The sequence below is a fragment of the Poecilia mexicana genome, unplaced genomic scaffold (genome assembly GCF_051168715.1).
Source record: "Poecilia mexicana isolate PSO_F unplaced genomic scaffold, ASM5116871v1 scaffold_16, whole genome shotgun sequence".
Classification (NCBI taxonomy): domain Eukaryota; kingdom Metazoa; phylum Chordata; class Actinopteri; order Cyprinodontiformes; family Poeciliidae; genus Poecilia; species Poecilia mexicana.
Window position 1 is genome coordinate 31,404,800 of NW_028263385.1, and position 23,374 is coordinate 31,428,173.

A 23,374-nucleotide genomic window follows, 5' to 3' on the forward strand; every position below is an offset into this window, starting at 1 on the left:
ACCGCACTCCAGTCCGGTAGGTGGCGGTAAATATGTTGGTTGCCATCCGCAAATAAGACACAAAAGAAATTGTACTAATGAATGAAACAACTGTCAGTAATGAAAAGTTTGCATAAACACAAACAAATGCGTTGCATTCCCCGGTGAAAGTAGCGAGGTACGTTTTGTTTTGGTTTTCACGGTGATCATGGTGATCTGGATCAAAAGGAAAATAAAAACGCTGAAAATCACCAGTCAAGCTTCGCTGAGTGTTGAGCTGAGGGGCTGCTACAAGACCCGATTGAATAATGAAACTAGACTGGCCAAAAGGACATCGGTCATTTGTTTTTGTTTGGATGGTTGCTCTATCTTTTGGCTCACACACCACCTCAGTAGATGGCGGTAAAGGGCCCTTAAGCTGGGTCGCAATAAACAGAAGAAGAAAAAGAAGGAAGAAGAACTTCTTGTTGACGTGTAGGTTGGAAAGTTAGCTTTAGCATGTATCAAAGTGTACTCTTTTATTATTAATTATTCAAAAATGAATTCGTTCGGTTTATTGCTAAGGTTTTTAACAAAACGCTACTCAAGATAAACCGGAAAAACTGCAAAGGTATGGAACTTAGGATTCCGTGACAAGATGGGTACCGTGCAGAAAGTTGTAATTCTGATATATTACTGCTATGCCAGACAGACTCCGATCCTGTAGCGTTAATGATGCTGCACATAAAGGGTAGGCGTCATGTTGGTGTTCTGATTGGGAAGTAGAGCCATTACAATTAGGAGTGTAATAAAAAGTTTTCGAACAATATGTAATTACATTAATGAATTAACTTCTACCTAAGGGTACGCATTGTTATTGCCAACGAAAAATAAATTCACACAGCAGGGTTTAATATGTGAGTGCGAAATGTCGTTCTAGGTACGAAATGGAAGTGCGATCAGCTTGTTCGCCATCTTTTCCATACAAAATGAACATTAAAGTGTAAGCTCAACGACCCCCGATACATCGTTTTTAAATACAACAGATATATTGTTATAATTACAGTGAATATGTTTCGCCACGTATAAAGTTAACGTACCTGCCTGTAAACATCTTTGCTTGTTAATTGTTCAGCCCTCTCCTTTAACCATGTTACATTTTTTTGTTTATTATTCTTTGTCCACCCCTGACCTCAATTTGGAATATTTTGCAGTGTTAGGTTGGTTTTTTTATTTTTATCAAAATATGTTCAGTGGATTTATTGGTTTTCTAAGTGTATAATTTAAATCAGCTGTATAATATTTGTTTTATACTGTGAAACCTGTTTTAATTTTGCTTTAAAATTGTATTTGTGGAAAAGGTGTAATTAGCCTGAAGGCAAAATGCAGTCACACTGGCTTCAGTTTTCTTTATTCATGCTTTTTATTTTGCTGACAGATTTCATTGGGCTTCATGTAGGGATTTTTATGTTGGCTGTTATTTTCAGGTGTGTCAATGGATAAATGTTCACCTCAAAATTTGACATGGTTAGTTTGACTGATTCAGTCGTTTGTAATATTAGCTGGTGTGTCCCAAAAAAACATACTGGATGTTGAACTTAAGCTCTATGTTTTCATACTTTGTATGCAACCACACAAACTACTGTAGTTAGCAACTAAAGAAAATATTATACTTACAAAAGAAAAAAGAAATGTACAGAATTGCTGCTGAATTCATTTGCATGGGCCATATTGTTTATGCTGTAAAAAAAATGTTGAAACACAATTTATTTTTAGTCGATTAACAGCAAATTGACAGGCAAATAGAAACATAGTGACATATTAAAGTTAAGCAGTTTTAATTAAATAAAAATGATTGCAAAATGATATTAACATTTCTGCTTAGTGTTTAAGTGTTACCCTGTCTACTGTTTGTCCAAACCGTAAAAAAATAACTCTCTAATTATGTATTTATGTCTATGCCATGGCTAAAGTGTCCCCTACTGATTGGTTTTGCACAAATAAAGGAACTTTTGTCATATTAATTAATCTTATTTTTTGCAGTTAGCTAGAAAACATTCTGTTCTTTCATAGAAATGTTCCACTATTACCAAAATTGTATAGTTTTTGTCTTAGTATCACATCAATCTTGAAATTTTAGTGTTATGACAACTATCTTGTGTTTATTTGTGTCACTTTATGCATAACCAGAAAAGCTTAATACTTTGTTTTCAACAGGTGTGGTTGACTAAGGACGTCTGTGATAAACTATGGGGAAGAAGAAGGTGCTGGATCTGTATAGAGCCCCATTTCCACTGTACACCGTCAAAGTGGATGCCACTACAGGGCTTGTGATAACAGCTGGAGGAGGGGGTCCCTCAAAGACAGGAATAAAAAATGCTGTAGTAAGTACTGATGATTGTTTAGATCAGTCTGTCTCAAAGTGTGGGCTGCGATGTACTGCATGTAAACAACTGTTAATTTCCCGTGCTACGCTACAGTTGGCTTACCAAAGGATGTACTTAAAATAATAATGGACAAATGGTTTAAGACCAGGTCAATGAAAAGAAAACCAGAAGATACCAGTGGAATGTTTCTCAGGGTGAGGTCCAGAACTTTTGTTTTGTAAGTCCAGTGAATGCGATATGATGGGGAAGAGGTGGTGCGCAGAGGTGCGCCTATGCTGACCAACTGCATGTTAACACCTAAAATATAAAGTTATTTATATTGGGCTAAATAAAATGGCTGAAAGAAAATGTTTGTTTTTGCCAAGGCAACTCAAGTCTATTTTTCCTTTATTATGCTTCTAAATTAGAAATATCCCTTAAATGTTATTAGTGCACAGAACTCTAGTAAAAAACATTTTTTGATTTCCATGTGTTTTTTATAACTGGAAAAGCTTAGAATTCATACTTTCAGAATCTGTAACTCAAAACAGTAGTGCACAAAGCATTGATTGTGTTAATGTGATCAGGACCAGCAGAAGTGGTCCTGGCCTGTTTGGCGCCCTGGGCAAACCACCCTTCCGGGCCCTTCCCAGAAACTTCCACTGAGAACCAGTTTGTTTTCCAGAACCAACAGCATAAACTCAGCCATAATGTTCACTTGTATCTTATGTGCACAGCAGCAGTGGCTCGTTCTACTTCACTCTGCGCCACACTCCTCTGAGCTTGGATGCAATGCAAAGTGCACCAATGTGAAATAATACAGCCGATAGAAGTCCAGAGACCTGCTGAGGAAAGCCGCTACCATGGAAACAGATTTTATTCTTAAATGATTCAGCTCTCATCTATCACCTAAAATCTCTCCTCCTAGACCAGTGTTTCTCAACCTTTTTTGGGTCAGCACCCCCCCAGCCCTTATCCAGGTCCCTCACCGCCCCCCACCAAAAAATTTGCAGGCTACTTTGCACTGACCATTATTTTATCATTAATATTACTATCACTATTGTAGATGTTTTGATTTTTATACTTGTTTTTGTATTTATCATCAAAAATAATTTCCCAGAGAACAAAAAAGCCATGGGAATAGAAATTATTTTCACAAGCGTCTATGAAAAATGCAATGAACATTCAAGTTAAAATTGGTAGGCCTAACAGCAGCCAATCGGAGTGGAAAAAATATTCTTATTTTGAGCCATTTTCTAGTTGCTAAATATTCCACAAAATGACCAGATAAAAGATGAACAACATGCCAGTTTAAACTTTGAACTATTTGCAAAACAACTGAGCTCTGCAGCATTAAAACATGGATAGAACTGTAACTACATTAATCATAGCTCTTCTTCTCTTCAGTGTTTCTGTGAGTTTCTGGTGGTCCAGCTCTGTGCTGCCTTCAGGAGAATGGGACATCAGAGTATCATCCATAAAATTTCACCCACAATGGCATTTAGTGTTCAATCCAGAGCTTTCAGTGGAAAAACTAAAGTTCCAGGTCCTTTTAATGCCATAGAAATATGAGACAGAAACATTGATCTTTATATAGACCTCTCTATTGGTTTATAGATTAATAGTTTTACTGGACAGAAATTACAAAGAACAAATCTGGTTCTTAATCAAATCTAATTAAAAACATGAATAAGTGATAAGTTATTTACTGTTATGATCTGTAAGATATTTATTCTCAGTACTAGATATGGTCTCAACAAACCCATGGCACTTCAACAATATTATTTTACCTTTTATCTGGAAATAGTGTCTGTTTATTCTTGCCATACCAGTTCATTCCTCTGTATTTACTTTAGTTTCTTAGTTTGTTCTTGCATTTTGTTCTTCATTCATTTCCATTTAGTTTCCTTTGATTAGTAATTATCCTCTCTTGGTTTATTGCTATGTCCACTTTAGTTCTTTCCTGTTGCTAGATTTATTTTATCATTTATTGACCATCATTAATCTTCACTCATCACCTGCTGCGCCACCTAATCATGTTTCACATCATGTGTTGATTTTTTACTGTTCAGCGTTGGATTCTCTGTTTTTATGCCATAATTCACATCTAGTTCGTCGCTCCGTTTTATGTCCTGCTTCTCCTGTTTCAGAGTTTAGCGCAATGTGCGCGTCTTTTTTTTTTTAAGCCCCTTGTCATGATCGTGTTTCTGTGAATTTGTTTTTGGAGTTTTTTGTGTTCAGTTTGCTCCCTGTGTCTCTGTGTCTTCCCCGTTGATTGTTTCCCAGGTGTGTCTCATCCCCTTGATTACCCCGTGTGTATTTAAACCCACCTGTTGTCCTTGTCTCTTGTCGGATCCTTGTCGTGTGATGCCTGTTTCCCCGTGCTGTTCTCCGTTGTTCTGTGCTTGGATTATCATTAAACTCATCATTTTCACCTACATCCTGGGTCTGTCTGCGTCCTCATCCTCACCACAACCTAGTTTTATGACACCCCGAAGGTGCAGGGCGGTCGGGAAGCGTATGGATGGGGAAAAGGCAGACTGACATAAACCTTTTAAAACAACGGAAACAATTTCGGTATTCTGATTATTGAAATTTAAAAGTGCTGTGGTACCTTTGTTCTATCACACCCGTTTCATACCGGACCACTTACAGCTCCGGTGTTATCGCTATAAAATGAACGCTCTCTATCGTGGTATCACTATGGAGGGATTTCTTTATTTAAATGGTTCATTTTTCAGAGGGATACACAGTGAGGGTATCGTGATTTTAGCTACCTGTACCAGGAGAACGGAGCTGCGCCAAGAAGCTAACAGAAGCTAACAAACACTGAATAGAAGAAGAGCTGCCATGTATATTGTTGCAACCAAACGTGTTTTAATGTTACACAATACAGTTTTACCAAGTTGCTCAAAGTCTAAACTGGCATTGTTGTGCATTTAAAGTGTAAAATTTACCTTCGACCAAACGCCCCCCAAAGGCATCCCAGCGCCCCCCTTTTGTAAAAATGTCCGCCAGCGCCCCCTGCCATCCTCTGAACGCCCCCTGGGGGGCGGTACCGCCCACATTGAGAACTGCTATCCTAGACTGACGACGACTGCAAGCTTGAAGTGATAGCTTAGCAAAATTCCACCACCTGCACGTTATACTACTTTTGGCAATGCTCCCTTCAAGGAGTGTGGGAAATTCAGTATAAAAGAGCCCCACAGGAGCTGCATGTATATACTACGTATAGAAGACCATCCATCCATCTATCCATCCATTTATTTTCTTCTGCTTACCCAGGGTCGGGTTGCGAGGGTAGCAGCTTAAGAAGGGAGGCCCAGACTTTGGTCTCCCCAGCCACTTGTTCCAGCTCTTCCGGGGGAATCCCAAGGAGTTCCCAGGCCAACTGAGAAACATAGTCCTGGGTCTTCCCCTGGGCCTCCTCCCGGTGGGACATGCCTGGAACACCTGACCAGGGAGGCGTCCAGGAGGCATCCTGACCAGATGCCCAAGCCACCTCAACTGGCTCCTCTCGACATGAAGGAGCAGCGGCTCTACTCTGAGTCCCTCCCGGGATGACTGAGCTTCTCACCCTATCTCTAAGTGAGCTATGGAGAAAACCCATTTCAGCTGCTTGTATCCGAGACCTCGTTCTTTCGGTCATGACCCAAAGCTCATGGCCATAGATGAGGGTAGGAACGTAGATCGACCTTTAAATCGAGAGCTTGGCTTTTTGACTCAGCTCTCTCTTTACCACGATGGACCGGTACAGCACCCGCTTCACTGCAGACGCTGCGCCAATCCGTCTGTCGATCTCCCGCTCCCTTCTTCCCTCATTCGTGAACAAGATCCCGAGATACTTAAACTCCTCCACTTGGGGTAGGACCCCCCAATACCCTTAAAGGTCTGGGTTTAGGATTGCAGAGATACGATCCTAAAGCCAGACCTCGTCCCCAGAGATTGGAGAGCCTGACCCAGAGTCCCCAGGCTCAGCTTCCTCAATGGAAGGCATGTTGGTGGGATTGAGGAGATCTTCAAAGTACTCTGCCCACCAGCCTACAACGTCCTAGGTTGAGGTCAGCAGCACATCCTCCCAACTATAAACAGTGTTGGTGCTACACTGCTTCCCCTCCTGAGAGCTCACCTCCAGGTAGTGGTCAGTGGACAGCTCCGCACCTCTCTTCACCCGAGTGTTCAAGACGTGCCACCGCAGATCAGACGAAACGATGACAAAGTCGATCATCAAACTGTGGCCTACGGTGTCCTGGTGCCAAGTGCACATATGGACACCCTTACTCCTGAAAATGGTGTTTGTTATGGACAAATCATGACAAGCACAGAAGTCCAACAACAGAACACCATTCGAATTCAGATCAAGGGGGACATTCCTCCCAATCACAACCCTCCAGGTCTCACTGTCATTGCCCACGTGAGCGTTGAAGTCCCCCAGCAGAACAAGGGAGTCCCCAGGAGGGGCACTCTCCAGTACCAAGGACTCCAAGAAGGGGTGTAATCTAAACTGTCGTTCGGCCCGTAAGCACAAATAACAGTCAGAGCCCGTCCCCCCCACCCATAGGCTGAGGGAGGCTACCCTCTCGTTCACCGGCGCAAACCCCAATGTACAGGTGCCAAGATGGGGGACAACAAGTATGTGCACTCCTGCCCGGCGCCTCTCACCACGAGCAACTCCAGAGTGAAAGTATGTCCAGCCCCTCTCAAGGAGACTGCTTCCAGAACCAGAGCCATGCGTTGAGGTGAGACCGACTATTTCTAGCCGGAACCTCTCAGCCTCACACACTAGCTCTGGCTCCTTTCCCACCAGAGAGGTGACATTCCACATCCCAAGACCCAGCTTCTGCAACCGAGGATCAGACCGCCAGGGCCCCCTCCCTCGGCCACCACCTATCCCACATTGCACCCGACCCCTTTGGCCCCTCTCATGGAGTGTGGGCCCATGGGCAGGGGGACCCATGTCTCCTCCTCGGGCTGAGCCCAGCCAGGCTCCATAGGTAAGAGCCAAGCCATCCGGCACTTGCCATCATGCCCCACCTCCAGGCCTGGCTCCAAGGTGGGGCCCCGGTTACCCGCGTTCAGGCAAGGGAAAACTAGAACCATTGTTATTGTTCGTCATACGGGGAGTTCGGGTTGCGCTTGGTCCGGTTCTTCACCTAGGACCTGTCTCCCTTGGGTGACCCTACCAGGGGCATAAAGCCTCAGACAGCATAGCTCCTAGGATCATTGGGACACACAAACCCCTCCACTGTGATAAGGTGGCAGCCCAAGGAGAGGATCACTTTCACAATATTTACCAACAAAGGGAGGTAATTTGTGGAAAGGACTGTCAAAAAGGAGGACTTGGTCCTTGTCCTAAATATTTTTGCAGTTCTACTGCGCTCTGCTGGTTAGTTTATATCATGCCTCAGGCATCTGCATTTGGGTCCAACTTTAACCAGCACCATTCCCTGACACTGAATGTATGGCACCAAAAAAGGTTTTGTACTAAGAAGTATTATATTAACATTAATTTGTGTGTGAATAGGTTGTGTGGAAATTGCTTTGAATGGCTGACAAGATCAGCTTAAATCAATTAATTTATTTAGTGCCAGTTCACAACACGTCATCTCAACGCACTTTAAGAAAATGTCTGAAACTGCACTATAAGTTCGGTCTGTTTTATTTGTACATTTTAATTGTACTAATCTCTAGTTTTATTTCTAGTAAAGAAATTCTCATTAATTTTAATATAACTTTTTAATATTGTGGTGAAAATTTGCACAGACACCTAATGACAGAATGCAAATCTGATTTCATCAGAAGCAAACTTGTCTTTCAGCATTTCCTGGATGTGCAGATGGTTGGAAAAAATCAGTACAGCTCCAGTCTTCTTCACTCTCATGACACGGACACACGCGCCACTATAAACATGGCTGTTGGTGATGGTGTGATTGCTGCTGGACAGGATGGCACATGCAGCCTCATGAGGTTTAAACTCTGCCTGCAGAAAGAAGAAAATTCTACGCATAGAGATGGTATGGTTTGCAACTTTCTGAAGACTACTTGCTGTTTTGAAAAGACAGTTAAAACATACTTTGAACTAAAGGGTTGTTATCTTTCCCATTTGGAGTCAGAGGTGGAATTACCATTTAAACTTTTGATTGTGATGCAGAATTTATTTATTTTTATTTACTTTTGGTTGTTTTTTTTGTTGTTTTTTGTGTTGCTTTTCCTTGATTAGTTTTTAATAGACCACACATCTGCTGTCGGGGCTCAAAAATTATAAGCAACCATATATAATGGTTTGTAATCTGATTCAAAGTTAGCCAGTGTCTTTAGTGTGAAACCTGAAATAATTTTAACCTTAACTCAAATGTGGTTCAGTAAAAGGTAAAACTTTAGGAACACTATTATTGAAATTAAACAAACAGTGCCACTGTATTTCACTCATAAATGGATCTACTTATTTTAAAAGACTCAGTGGAGGAAGGGCAACAGCTTTACATGCATCCTTTACATTGGTGTACAGTAAATCAGTTGTCCTGTTTTTTTCTGGTGGGAAAGTTGACTACCTGGTGAAAAGTAGCCAGAGTGAAATCCAAGGTAACATGATTACAATCTCTTGATATTATTAGAGGGCCTCAGGGTGTTGTGACAACTTGTATCCTTTGACAGACAAAGATCATGTGACTCGAGTAAGATGATAGGGACGCAGGCTGACAGCTATCAGCTCCAGATCAGGGCAACACACACTGCCTTAACTACGACATGGCCAGGGTTACGTAGATTATCAAACTGCTACCCCTTCTTTTTCCACATCCCAGACCATTTTTTGGTCCATCTCTGGATGGCAAAGTCTATCCATATCTTTTTTGAAAGGCTACATGTCTCTAGTAGGGATGCTCCGATCAGGTTTTTTGCTGCTGATTCCGATACCGATCATCCATGAAGCCGATATCTGCCGATGGAATGGCTGTTAATTTTTTTATTCAGGTATAAATGATGCTATGTTATCTGGCAAAATGGAAAAATTATCTGGCAATAAATTCACCTAATTTAGACATAGACATATTTTAACACATATCTAAAATCTTTTAAGTTACGTGCTGCAGCTTTAAGCAGATGTTCTGTGTGAGAGTTCACTGTCTGGTGGAGGTTGAGCGGCGCTCGGTCTGTGAAATATTACTACCAGTAGAGCATAGCGGCGGTCCAAGAGCGAGAGCAGAACCAGCGTCTTACACCGAATTATTTTTCAGGTTATTTGTTTAGCTTTCTGACTATCATGCTAATCCAAGTGAGTATTAGTAGCTGTGCATTGGCTTACCTGCTATTTGGCCGCTCTGGATGTCCTTTTTTTTCCTGCAGTGAGCCTCGATATAGCCAAACTCCGTCAAGTGTTTGTTTTTTAAATGCCATGTTACGGTAGATTCATTGTGTTGATGCATTTTGACGTGCTTCACCCCCGAGGTAATTTTCCGCTGCAAAATGCAAACTTTCCTATTCACTCAGGGCGTCATAGTTCCACACCATAGGATTTGTTGCCGCACCATGTGAAGGAAAGAGGAAATAAGCTGCCCACATAGGCTGCGAAGTGAGATAAATGACTACGATCGGTTTTGGTGATCGGGAACAAGAGACAGTGATCGACGATCACCGATCATACAATTTTTCACGGAAATTGGCCGATTATGATCGGTGGCCAATCGATCGGCACACCTCTAGTCTCTAGTTGATATTTTGTTATGATAGCCTTCCCAAAATGGTAGCTGAGTCATATCAGCTCTTGAAGTTAACAACACCTTTAGACAAATTCTGTTTTTTGAGACTGATTTATGTCTGGTTTAAGCTCATGATATGGGCATTTGTTAAAGTTCTATAATTTAGTGTTTGGTATCATCTTAAAGGGGACACTCTTGGCTTTCATTTAAGTCAGATTTTGAGTCTCTGACCAACACAGAGATCACTAGAATTTGTTAAACCAAAAATAATACACATTTTTCCACACTTTTTGACTAAACTAAATATTTTTTTTTCATCCTAGTGGTATTCAGGGACATCAGAGACACAAAAGTTGACAACTAATATATTCAACAGACTTTAAGGATTCAGAAAATGTATAATATACCTGTACTGTCTGTCTGTGGGAGGCGATTCTGAGCTGTAATTTGAAGTCACAGACTTGGGCTATAACCCTAACCCTTTTCACCCAAGGTAAAAAGGGTGAAAAGAGACAGTTAGAGAAAGTTACTTGGAATCAAGAGAAAGTAATTTCTCGGTTTTGCTTTTTCTTTTTCCATGTCCCCTTACCAGCTCCGTTTTAATTAGCTCTTTAATGCACATTTTCAGGATCCCAGAAAATGCACAACTATATACGAATACACAATGATCAATGAATGTATTCTAAAGTAAATTCAAACCCATTAAACTGAATAATAATTATATTATAAAAACACCAAGGGAACTGGGCCTGGTGTCCCTGGGTTGAAGTGATTCTGATGTGGGTTCATTTTTGCCGGGCCGTTGGCCAAGGCTCCAGGTTGACTTGTATGCTTTATTTTCTAATTTCCCTTCACTACTCCTATCTCCTTCTTTCCCTTTAAGCCTTTCCCCCACTTTTTTTCTCTCTTTTCCCTGCTTTTTTCCAAGTATGTGTCCATTGCAGTTGAAATAAACCCAAAGCAATTTCTAATAAATATATATCCACTCACCAGCCACTTTATTAGGTATACCTTCCTAATACCGGGTTGGACCCCCTTTTACCTTCAGCATCCTTCATGGCATAGATTCAACAAGCTACTAGAAACATTCCTCAGAGTCTGGTCCATAATGACATGATGGCATCACACAGTTGCTGCAGATTTGTCGGCTGCACATCCATGATGTGAATCTCCCGTTCCACCACATCCCAAAGGTTCTCTACTGGATTGAGATCCGGTGACTGTGGAGGCCATTCGAGTTCAGTGAACTCATTGTTGTGTTCAAGAAACCAGTCTGAGATGATTCACACTTTATGACATGGTGCATTATTCTGCTGGAAGTATCCATCAGAAGATGGGTTCACTGAGGTCATAAAGGGATGGACATGGTCAGCAACAATACTCAGGTAGGCTGTGGTGTTGACGTGATGCTCAGTTGGTACTAATGGACCCAAACTGTGCCAGGAAAATATCCCCCACATCACTGCACCACCACCAGCCTGAACCATTGATGCAGGATGGAGGCAGGATGGATCCATGCTTTCATGTTGTTGATGCCAAATTCTGACCCTACCATCTGAATGTCACAGCAGAAATCGAGACTCATCAGACCAGGCAACATTTTTCCAATCTTCTGTTGTCCAGTTTTGGTGAGTCTGTGTGAATTGTAGCCTCAGTTTCCTGTTTTTAGCTGACAGTAGTGGCACCTGCTGTGGTCTTCTGCTGCTGTAGCTCATCTGCCTCAAGGGTCAACATGTTGTGCGTTCAGAGATGCTCTTCTGCATACCTTGGGTTATTTGAGTTACTGTTGCTGTTCTATCAGCTCAAACCAGTCTGGCCATTCCCCTCTGACCTCTGGCAGCAACAAGACATTTGTGCCCACAGAACTGCTACTCAGTGGATATTTTCTCTTTTTCTGACCATTCTCTGTAAACCCTAGAGATGGTTGTGTGTGAAAATCCCAGTAGATCAGCAGTTTCTGAAATACTCAGACCAACAAACAACCATGCCACGTTCAAAGTCACTTAAATCATCTTTCTTCCCCGTTCTGATGCTCAGTTTGAACTGCAGCAGATTATTTTGGTCATGTCTGCATGGCTAAATGCATTGAGCTGCTGCCATGTGATTGGCTGATTTAACATTTGCATTAATAAGCAGTTGGACAGGTGTACCTAATAAAGTGACCAGTGAGTGTGTGTGTGTAATATATATATATATATATATATATATATATATATATATATATATATATATATATATATATATAATTTGCTGCGGCTGTATAGTATATATTACTGCACCTTGATTCCAGGGATTGCAAAATCTTCAAAACATCTTATTGTATTATTTGTGTTTTGTTGTTAAGAGTGTTATTTCTGCTATAGGTAACACCCTTGCCAGACGGAGATCTGGGAAAGCTGGCAAAGGTAATCTTGAGAACCGTTCTACTACTGGAGACGTGTCTGATACTAGGAATGAGACGGTTCAGATCACAGTGACCAATATAGCTGAAGTGCTGTCAGACCTAAACCCCCATGACCCTCTTCAGAAAGTTGTTAGGTTCAGTCCTGACATGAACCTTCTGCTGACTGGAGGCACCGACGGATACATCAGAGTTTGGGAGGTAAACTTTGATCAGTTTTTAAATGTGACAGCTGACATTTTTATGTTTTCAAATCTACTTTAGGTAATCAGAAACAAAAAATATATATATTTTGTTTTTTCAAAGAATAACATTTCACTGGTCCTTCTTACTACTACATTAATATCCATCATGTTTTTTTTTTTCTTTTTTCCCATCTTCCAGTTTTTCCCTTAATTTAGCCCAGAATAACATTTTGAAAACTTGCCTTTTAGGTCATGGAATCATATGAAACATTTGAAAATCAGACAACAGCTTATCTCTATTTATTTATTTATTTATTTATTTATTTATTTATTTATTTATTTATTTATTTATTTATTGTCCAATCTAGCAAAAGTGACAAATTCAAACTATTTAGGTAAAGAAGAAAACAAAACAAAAAAATTCTCCAAGTTTCTTTTGCTGACACAACAAGAAGGTTTAACAGTTATGCATTTACTAACAATGGTATTAATGTAAATAATAATAAACATTAAATATGTTTAGCAGGTTTCCGTATAAACCTTGTAGATGTCTTGTAGTGGTGTGTTTTTGTTTTGACCCTGTCACTGGATTTTTTTTTTTTAAGTTTCCATCCCTTGAGAAAAAGTTTGACTTTAAAGCACATGAAAAGGAGATCGATGACTTGGATATGAGTACAATAAGCAAGGTGAACTATCAACTGCTCTTAATATGAATGTAATGAATGTTCATAATAAATGTTCATTCATGTTTCATGTTTCCTCTTGCAGCAACTTGTGACTGTGGGGCGAGACTTTGTCTGCAATGTGTGGAGTGACAACCAACTGGTTACAAGTCTGAACTGGCTTGAAACTATGCCTCAAATTGCTGAAAAGACCTATCGATATATGGCCTGCAGGTATGATAATAAGGAAATGGGAGAAGGGTTTCTTCTCTTGAAAGGTCCATCTAAGTTGTTTTTGTGTCTTTCTAGGTTTGGAAATGGTGAAGATGAGAAAGATGCCATAAGGCTTTACACAGTGCAAATACCTCATAAACGAGACAAAAAACCTCCTCCATGCTATATCACCAAGTGGGACGGCAAGATCTTACTTCCAATGTTAACATCTCCCTGTGGTACTGAAGTTATCTCCTGTCTGGCTGTGAGGTAATTGAACTGGGAGAACCAGAAGATGAAGATTGGAATTTCTTTTGAAAGGGGGGGGGGAGTTATACCATAATTAATTCTGATGTGTTTGTTACTGGCATCATATATATATATATATATATATATATATATATATATATATATATATATATATATGTATATGTTTGTGTGCACATATAGAAAGTAGATCAATCACGCATTTGAGGATGGCAGATGGAAAATGTAATCTTTGACTTATCTGTAACAGTGACTCTGGGAGGTTTCTTGGCCTTGGAACAGTAAATGGATCAGTAGCAGTTCATATTGCTTTTTCTCTACAGGTAACATAAACATCATACTAACCGTAACATATAAAGTGTATGCATAAAAGTTTATTTGTATGTTAATTTTTGCAGAAGCTGTACTATGTTCATGAGTCACATGGCATTGTTGTGACAGACGTAGTCTTTCTGCCCAACTTGATGAAAGGCCAAAATATCAAAGGGAACAACAAAGCAGCATTACTGAGTGTAGCTGTGGATAGTCGATGTCAAGTACATACTGTCACCAAAGAAAGTGAGTCTGGCATTTTCATTTTTTCATTTAAAATGCATATCTCTGAGCCTCTCATGTTTTGCTGTTATTTTTTCTCCATCTATCTTAGGGCCTATTCCTCCCTGGCTTTTCTTCTGTGGGCTCATCATCGTGGGAATGCTCTTAATTTTGCAGTACCTTTTTCCAGTGTTGATCTAAATGATGCATATTATCTGTGATTAATAAACCTCTGACAAATTGTCAGCACCTACAATTACTGGTTTAATAGGTTTCAATAAGGCTCAAGCCCAAACAACTGTATATTATAAAGTACATTTTTTGTTCTGTGAATATGGTTCAGATTCACTTTACTCTTTGAGAAACAGGCTTTATGAATGGGTTCATGAAAATGTAGAATTATTATGTAAAGGAATTATTTCCACATCTTTGTAGGAACACACACACAATAACCACTTTTCGAATGTTTTCCATTATTGTAGAGATTTTGATTTTGAGAGGAGAAATATCTTTATTAGATGGGCCAACTTAGAAATTAAGTAATAACTTTAAGGTTTAGTTGTAAATATACTGTCTTTGAATAATTAGTATGAACCGAAAATAGCAGATTTGAATTAAGTTGATGTGACCACAGATAGTTTTATTAAAAACATTATTGATTGTAATGTTTTTACGACTGTTGATATACAGTCGTATGTGTTTCAGTCATCCCCATATTGGTATTTTATTTCTATTTTTTAAAGATTAAATAAAAGAATCAAAGGCACAAAATTATTTCTATATAATTCTTCCTCCAATCCTTCTGGCTCTTGTAGCATTTTTCAAATCTTTAGTAATTGGTTTGATTCACAGCAAGAGCTTTGTGGGCAGTGTTGACCACAAGATGGGGAAAATGAAAGGGGCAGAACGTAGAAACCTGGACTGACCAGTGGTTGGAAAATTGTATTCCAAAAAAAATTGTATGTTGGCTTTTTCTCAACATACAGTAGCTTCTTTTTTACGATTAGCCTGATTTAAAAAGCATTTTTCAAAATTCAAAAATACTTTATTAATCCCAATGGGAAATTAAATGTTGTAGCTCATTAATTTAGATTCTACAAAGATCTATTGAAGATGGTGATGGCTGTTGGCAGGAAAGATTTTCTCCAGCACTCTGTACTGCACTAAATCTGAAGAACTGAACCAGAACTGAATCAGAACTGAACCAGCCTTCTTTATCAGGCTGTTGAGCCCAATTAAAATGGCTGAACCACAATGTTTTTAATTGAGAGTGGTAGACCTGTGACACCAAACCTCTCTGTAATTTGGGAATGCCTTTGGTGCAAATATGCGTTTCCTGTAAGAATATTACCTCTGATTTCAGTTTATTCATATGAGAACACTGTTGCATAGAAAAAGCTTCTGCAATTATAATGGAGGCTCAGATGTCTTCACTAAACATTTTCTGTTCAGTTTTTATTGAACACAAAAACAGCGAAAGCTGGATAAAAGCAACAGTCGTTTGAATTGTGATGCATTTGGTTTGAAGCAAAAATGTCTTAACTGTCAGCGCGAAGGCAGCAGATAAAACACCGATATCAAAACACGACAGGTTATAAAGATAGCCTTATAAAATGTATCTTATTAGCAGCCCGCTTAACAAAGACAAAAGGAATGTTTATCATGTAAGCGCTTGTTTTCATTGTTTTTTTGCGAATTTTCACTTAAAATAACTTTTACAAATTAATTTTAGTTTCAGCATATAACTAAAGTATATGCAACCCTGTCCGTGTGAGATGACACCTCGCTGTTTCTTAGACTCTGCATTGTGTTTTCTTTAAGGGTTTTTTTTTGTCGGAAGAAAACTTGAGGCAGGAATCGGACACACACGGCGGTTGAGATCGTGGTTCAGACCGTCTATTTGGACAGCGCAGCAGCTTCGTCTTCAGAATTCACAGCAAATACTGCGTGTCAACATAAGTCTCATCAACGCAGTTTTTTTTGTTTTTGTTTACAAATATAGCATATACTAAAAAATAGAAGAAAAAGACAAAATGATACCAAACTAACTACTTGGACATTAAAAGTAACACTTGGCTACAGTGAGGGGCTGGCAGTCAGTATTGCTTGTCTTCAGAATTCACAGCAAATACTGACCTTTGTACTGCCAACGCACAGTAACAGACACCAAGTACAGAGTTCTTCAACAGACACACTTTACCAACTTCCACAACCCAAAGAAAAAAATCTAACATTTTGGTGACATGCACTGACATATTTAAAGCACTGTCCTACATATACTTTAGTTATACTTCAGTGGCTTGATTTGATTACAATATCTGGTAACACTTTATTTGAAGGGGGGTGAATAAGACTGTCATGACACTGTCATAAACATGACATAACACCTGTCATGAACATGAATAAGCCTTCATGAATGTTTATGACTGTTGTCATAAAGTGTCATTTGGTAAATCATGACACTTTTAATACAAAGTTGACATTATTCAAAATGTCTTTGTTATGACAACTTGACATTAACCAGGAAATCATTACTGTTTAAACTTTACCTTTAATAACATAAAGTTACCTAATTTTTAAAGTGCAATCAGTAATACTTTTATAACAAATTTATATCAGTAATGATTTCCTGGTTAATGTCAAGTTGTCATAACAAAGACATTTTGAATAATGTCAACTTTGTATTAAAAGTGTCATAATTTACCGAATGACGCTTTATGACAACAGTCATAAATATTCATAAAGGCTTATTCATGTTCATGACAGGTGTTATGTCATGTTTATAATGGTGTCATGACAGTCTTATTCACCCCCTTCAAATAAAGTGTTACCCAATATCTTTGTTTATGACCAATCCAATTTTTCAAATACTGTCAACTCTACAATGGTCTATTAAAGGCCTTTCTGCCAAACAGTGGTCTTCAGAAACACAATTTAACAGTAACAGAGCCAATGTGGGTCATTCTGAAATGGATAATGGTAGTTATTACCATCACAATCTTAAAATAATAAAAGTACTTGAGTGAATACTAGTATTTTTTTGGTGACAAGAAAGACTAAAACTAATAAGAAAACAAAATCACGGACAAAACACATACATTTCTGATCAGTGTGAGCGCAGACTGAACAGATAAGGCTCCAGGTTTAACTTAAGCCTGGCCGTTAGCCTGGTCTGGAGCAGGCTAGCTTCACAGAATAAATTACCATGGTAAGTTATGTGTTACCTCTTTTGTGAAACTGAATCAAGAGCTTTTGCAGCAGGGATGGCGTTGAAGGCCTCACATCTGCTGTGGTCACACAGAGAGGTGTGTCACTAGGTGGTGGTATAAGTCTGGTGCTGATGGTGGTGTTAGGATCCATAAAGAAGGCATCAAACTTATTGAGTGCATCTGTCAGTGAGAGGTCCCTTGGGCATTGTGCATCCCTGATGTTGTAGTCTGTTGTGTTCTTGATGCCCTTCCACATCCACCGGGAGTCGTTGGTGGTGAAGTGGCCTTGAATTTTCTGGGTGTATGTGGCTCTGGCCCTCCCTCACAATGCCTGCAGTCAGTTCTTTCCTAAAGCAGCATCCCTAGCTTTCAGCAGAGCTCTCACCTCGGCATTCAGCCAGGGTTTCTGGTTTGGATAACGTACTGTCCAGTTGGTGGTGACATTACCAGCACACTTAGAGATGAAGCCTAGAACAGAGGAGGTGTATCCCTCCAGGTCCACCTCTCCCTCATATATAGTAAGTAGAAAGAGTCAGGCGGCCTCTAAATTGTCACGGGTTGCCATAGTTAAACATATTTGTCTTGCTGTTTTAACAACAGCTAACATATTGTTTAGTGTACTACAACTTTTTATCACGGCGTGATAAAATTAGTTAAGCTACGAAATTAAGATTAGTGATCCATTAATGGCCTGTATGTATTCATACAGGTGAAGTGGATAATGACAGGAGAAAATAGCCCAAACTTCAGTAGCAGATGTAATCACTTACTAGAAATATTAAAGCAATTTTGTTCGCGGAGAGAGTATTAGCTCTCATTGAGATATGTGGAGTCCCTCTGAATAATATATCCATGTGAGCAAGGGCACCTTAATAGGGTTTTCTTTAAATGTAAGTTTTCATTTAAAAAAAAGAGAAAATACTGAATTTTTATTGTGCTTGCAATGGACAAATAAAATACAATAATTTCTTCCAATTTTGGTCATGATTAGCAGGCATCTCATTGTTTTGTGATGTGTGCGGCACATGTAGCTTCTCTGAAGCCTGTCACTATTCCTTGTAAAGAGCTGACTGCTGCAGTGGTTGCTAGCAGGATGCACAAGTTATTGAGGAAGGAGTTACAAATGGACCTGTCTACCCCTAACCCTGCAAGCATGTCTTTTGGACAGACAGCCCTTCTGTTTTGAAGTACTGTAAAAATTATACTTCTAGATTCAAAATCTTTGTAGCAAACTGAGAGTCAGATATGTATAAACTGTGCAACGCATCTTAATGAATGTATGTAAATACTTCAAGAAACCATGCAGATTTAACCTGTAGGGGTGCAGAGGTCAGACACTAAACATCTGATGAATGGCTTTCTGGTCCAGATTTCTTGTGTGAACCCGAGAACAGATGGCTAAAAATCCCTGAGATCTTGAAAGACATTTCAAGATCCTGAGGTCAAAATAGTGGTGATGAATTTTACTCAAGATGGACAAGATAGTCCAGTAGAGAGGCTTTTTAACTACTTTTCTTTATGACTTAGCCTTAAGAAGGCTGCTAGTGGCTTCTCAAGTGTAACACCTTGTTGCTGTTTTTGTCGCATCGAAAGCTGTTAAGAGAAACCCTGTCTGAACTACATCTAAGTGCTGAGCACCTGGAGAAAGAACCAGTTGTCAACAGGAAAGATGACAAGGCTCAGGTACCAAAGAGTCTTCTATGCTTAGAAGATATGGTTTAGATATGGTAATAAATAGAGGTATTTATTACAGTTTGAAATTAATATCTGTAACGTAGTTCAGATGTGAAAAAAAGTGATGTGCTGTGAATACTTTTCTGATGCACCATAGTGCAGAAGTTTATTGTTTTGGTGTAATGTAATTTTAAATGTCACAACTTTAGCAGAAAAAAATGTATGTAGAAAATGATCCTTATCAAAAATAAAGGCTCAACATCATCACTGTCTCTGTACTAAATATATGTAGTAAATCATGACATGAATTAATTTGTCAGTAAGATAAGTTTATTGAATATGGATGTATATATACCGATGCATTAAGTAATTTAGAATTTGAAAAGTTCGTTCAGTAAATCAATTCACTAAGTCATTACATATAGACTGGCCTTTTAACGACTTTATTCCTTTTAATTATATTTCACTTAAAGTTAAAGCACTTTTAATCTGACAAATGGGCCTCATCAGAACATATTTAAATATATTAAATATGAGTGTTTGAATTTACATTTCCGAGTGACTAGGACGTCATGTTAGAGGGAGGAGCCCTCTAACCCGTACCAAGATGGCGATGGTATTGCCGCATCGTTCGTATCAACAGCAGTAGTCAAGGCGACATCATCATGTACATCTTTGATTGCTTTTGGTTTTCCGTTTTCTGCTGAGAACACAGATGCGGTGCTAAGTCAGGGTGACTCTCTCTTTTACGTCTCTTTTACGTTTATTTTCTCTCACTGGGTTATTTATTTTGATGAAAAATATTCCCTCCGTATGGCTGTGTTATTGTAAACTGCAGCATTTCAAGAGGACTGCGAGAAGCCTCGTTATTCTAATGGTAATTATATTTAGCACAAACAATGAGACATAATCTGGCGTTACTGAAGGTAAGTGGAAGTAGGAGGACATATGATGTACATAATTTCCCAAACATCCAGAACAGCTTATAGAAATGAAATGTGTCCTGCATGCTAGGTTCATGGAAACAGGGAATAAGGATTGGAGAATAAGGGGATGAAGGAAAAATCCTAGTCAGAGGAGTGTGTGTAATATGTACATGTTTTAATTGAGGCTTTTGCAACCGAAGATGAGGTTGCCTGTCGATAAGCAGTGAAAAAAAGTAATGTATAGGCTGTAGGTATGTAAGATTAGGATGTTAGATTTTAGACGTGCTTCCACAACATACCTGTGTGAGGGAGCAAACATGTTGCTATGCAGGCCAACATCCACATGTTGTCTATATATATATAAAATCACTTGCAAGACAGATACTTTATTCTATCTATCTATCTATCTATCTATCTATCTATCTATCTATCTATCTATCTATCTATCTATCTATCTATCTATCTATCTGTGGACATAATCTATGCTACAGCTATTATTGGATGGGTATAAATATCTATGTGCTAAACTTTCTGTCTATCTGTATTCAGGCATGGAAAGATGAAGAAGGAAACACTATTCAATTCAGAGAAATGATGAAGAAACAAATTCTTAAAAAATAGACAAATATGGAATATAGCAGAAAGTCACATATTGTTAATGAATTTTGAAGCATCTAATCAGTATTGATTCATCTTTCTGATAAACGATAGAACTACCCTGTGCTGGTGACAGAACATTGATTGACTGCATTGGACTAAGGGGACATCAGTGCTGTGATGAAAGAATACATCTGTCCAGTTCTGTAAGCTATGAGAACACTCGATTGTGTGTGCTCAGAAGAATCAAGACCACTCTGCAAAGAGAAAAGTGATACATTTGAACATTATTTTTATATTAATCCACTGCTGCAGGACAACATGCCTTATATTCTTTGATTAAAACAAGACTGAAAATTTTGGTTCAGTTTTCACCATGCCTCGCAATCAAGCTTTTTCTGAACCAGAGTACTCTGTGGAGTATTCGGCAGACTGCTCTGTGACATTGCCCTCTGATCCGGGGCAGGCTGTTGGGCGAACACACGAGGTTACAGTTCGAAATTCTGGATCCTGCCTTTGCCTGCCACGGTTTATGCGCCTGACATTTGCACCAGAGTCGTTGGAGAATCTCTACCAGACCTACTTCAGAAGGCAGAGACATGAAACACTTTTGGTGCTGGTTGTGTTTGCTGCTCTTTTTGATAGTTACATCCTCATCATGTGTGCAGTGGTTTATACCTCTGAAAAACTTGCATCTGTTTCTGTGGCAACTGTGGGATTGGCAGGAGATATTCTTCTCTACCTGCTGTGCCGCTTTGGGTTGTTACCAGACCGGATCTCAAGACGTTTTGTGCCCTATTCCCTCTGGGTCCTTATCGCATTACAGATATTTTGCCACTTGGGTCTAAATTATGCTCGTTTCCACCAGGCTAGTGACACAGTGGGTTGGCAGGCCTTCTTCAGCTTTTCTTTTTTCCTTACTCTGCCTTTGAGACTAACACCCATTGTGCTCATCACTACTGTATCCTGTGGGGTTCACACCCTGGTTCTTGGAGTCACCATTGCTCAGCAGCAGCAGGAGAACATCCAGGGCTCAGCGCTCGCCAGACAGGTAACACTTGAGGGGGGGAAGTTGGGTCAGTGAGATTGTCTCACACTAGTGTTTCTCTATTGTGGCTCTTATGTTCTTATGTAATTGTTTTAGATGTGTCTCTGTTGTAGAACAATTGACTCAAATGATTGCATGACCTCCTCTCCATGCACTTGATTGCATGCAGAGGGAACACCTAAAACATGCAAGGCAGTTGTCCTCGAGGACAGGAATTGAGAAATACTGTCGTAAGCTAACCTGGGTTAATAAATGTTCTTCAGTGATAGACAGGAATGAACTTTTGGACAGAAATAACTAGTGTTCTTCTGTAATTTCTGTGACTGTACTTAAAATGTGGAGCTTATAATTTGTGACGTCTAGATTTAGTTACATGTTTGTGACAGACAAACATGGCCTACACCAGCTTTTCCATGCAGGGTTGTGGGGATGCTGGTGCCTATTTCCAGAAGCTCTGTCCAGTTTGAGTAACCAGATTCAAAAGTGGCAGAAGTATCCCAAGACATAGTCCTTAGTCGAGGTCAGAAATGGGCCATGGTCATAAACAATAGGTCAAGGCAAGGCAAGAAGAAACCCTAGACAGGCTCTCAGGCATTATACAATCTAGCAGAAAATGTCTGGCTGGAAAGAACATATTTAGGTGGAGACATGGGAGAGAGGTGGTAGAGTTGTCATCTTTCAGAAATAAAAATAAGGAACATTTGCCACAGTTTCTTGGGGGCCAGAGCTATTCAACTCTAACTCGGTGGAGTTCCCAGTGCTGTGGTACGCTTTATTTTATGTCTGTGTTTTTTCTAAAGGAGTGATCAAGAAACTAATTAGTCATACACAGAGGTGAGGAGTGAACCAACACTCTGTCTTGGCTCACAGTGTAAGTTGTAGTAGTAACTGGATTCGCCTGGGTTTCTGAAACTGAAAACCCAGGGTCTGCACATCCCTACCCTTGAACTTACTCTGAGTTGGCACTTACCCCGCTTTCTGAAACGGGGCCAGATGGCTGAGGTGGTTTTGGAGACAAACAAAACTTGGTTAACAAGCACAAGCCCACATATATTCATCTTCTTGATGAAAATGTGATTGTGTAATAGACACATTAATAATTTGAAATAAACTGGAACAAAAAATTATAAATGTGTGGTCTAACAATGGGAAAAGCCAGGTAGTAAATCTGGAAACAAGTTGGTAAAGTTGGGAATTGATCCAGAGGCAGCCCAAGGTGTTTCTTAAATCTCAAATGATTTGTTTTAGTGTGAATCACCATTTGGTCACTAAGATTAGAGAGAAACAGTATTTGTTTTAACAACATTTCATTTAGACATTTTCAAGAGTAAAGTGTGATCTGTGAATTTTCCACTCAGCTGTCCACGCCGTAATTAAACATAGCTAAATCTTAAACTTATTTGTGAACTTTATACCATTACAGTTTAACCATTGAAAGTATTGCCATTAAACACTGTTTAAAGAAGAAACAACACTTGTCCACAGTCTATGAACTGCTGACCTTCAGAGTTTTTCCAGCTGCTTCAGGAGTCACCATTGTTGTTGTCTTCGCTCCCAGTCAGCTCTGGTGTCAACTGTGGCAAGAAATCTCTGGCAAAAACTTGCTGATAGCTTCAAAAATGTGGACATAATGTTTC

The 23,374-nt window shown here is 39.5% G+C and overlaps 2 protein-coding genes across 5 annotated transcripts in view; both read left to right on the plus strand.

The window, feature by feature from the left end:
* Positions 1–303: 303 nt before the first annotated feature.
* preb (prolactin regulatory element binding) lies at positions 304–15,054 on the plus strand. 4 transcript variants are annotated; one of them, XM_014991704.2, is made up of 10 exons: positions 304–453; positions 2,176–2,342; positions 8,143–8,338; positions 12,385–12,623; positions 13,213–13,293; positions 13,376–13,503; positions 13,579–13,752; positions 14,000–14,072; positions 14,148–14,307; positions 14,396–15,054. In XM_014991704.2, exons 2-10 carry the CDS (start codon positions 2,208–2,210, stop codon positions 14,482–14,484), a joined length of 1,275 nt encoding a protein of 424 aa, XP_014847190.2. In that variant the 5' UTR covers positions 304–453; positions 2,176–2,207; the 3' UTR covers positions 14,485–15,054. The 4 variants fall into 4 exon arrangements, with proteins under 4 accessions (XP_014847190.2, XP_087869777.1, XP_014847189.2 ...); XM_014991703.2 differs by having other exon boundaries at positions 399–589; XM_014991705.2 differs by lacking the exon at positions 304–453 and adding an exon at positions 690–709.
* A 4,717-nt stretch (positions 15,055–19,771) lies between these two features.
* The window catches only part of adcy3a (adenylate cyclase 3a), a 52,843-nt gene continuing 49,240 nt past the window's right edge, over positions 19,772–23,374 (plus strand). Inside the window, exon 1 of the mRNA XM_088013819.1 lies at positions 19,772–21,740. Coding sequence (XP_087869945.1) covers positions 21,066–21,740 — 675 coding nt within the window. The 5' untranslated portion in view covers positions 19,772–21,065. The remainder of the gene's footprint in view (positions 21,741–23,374) is intronic.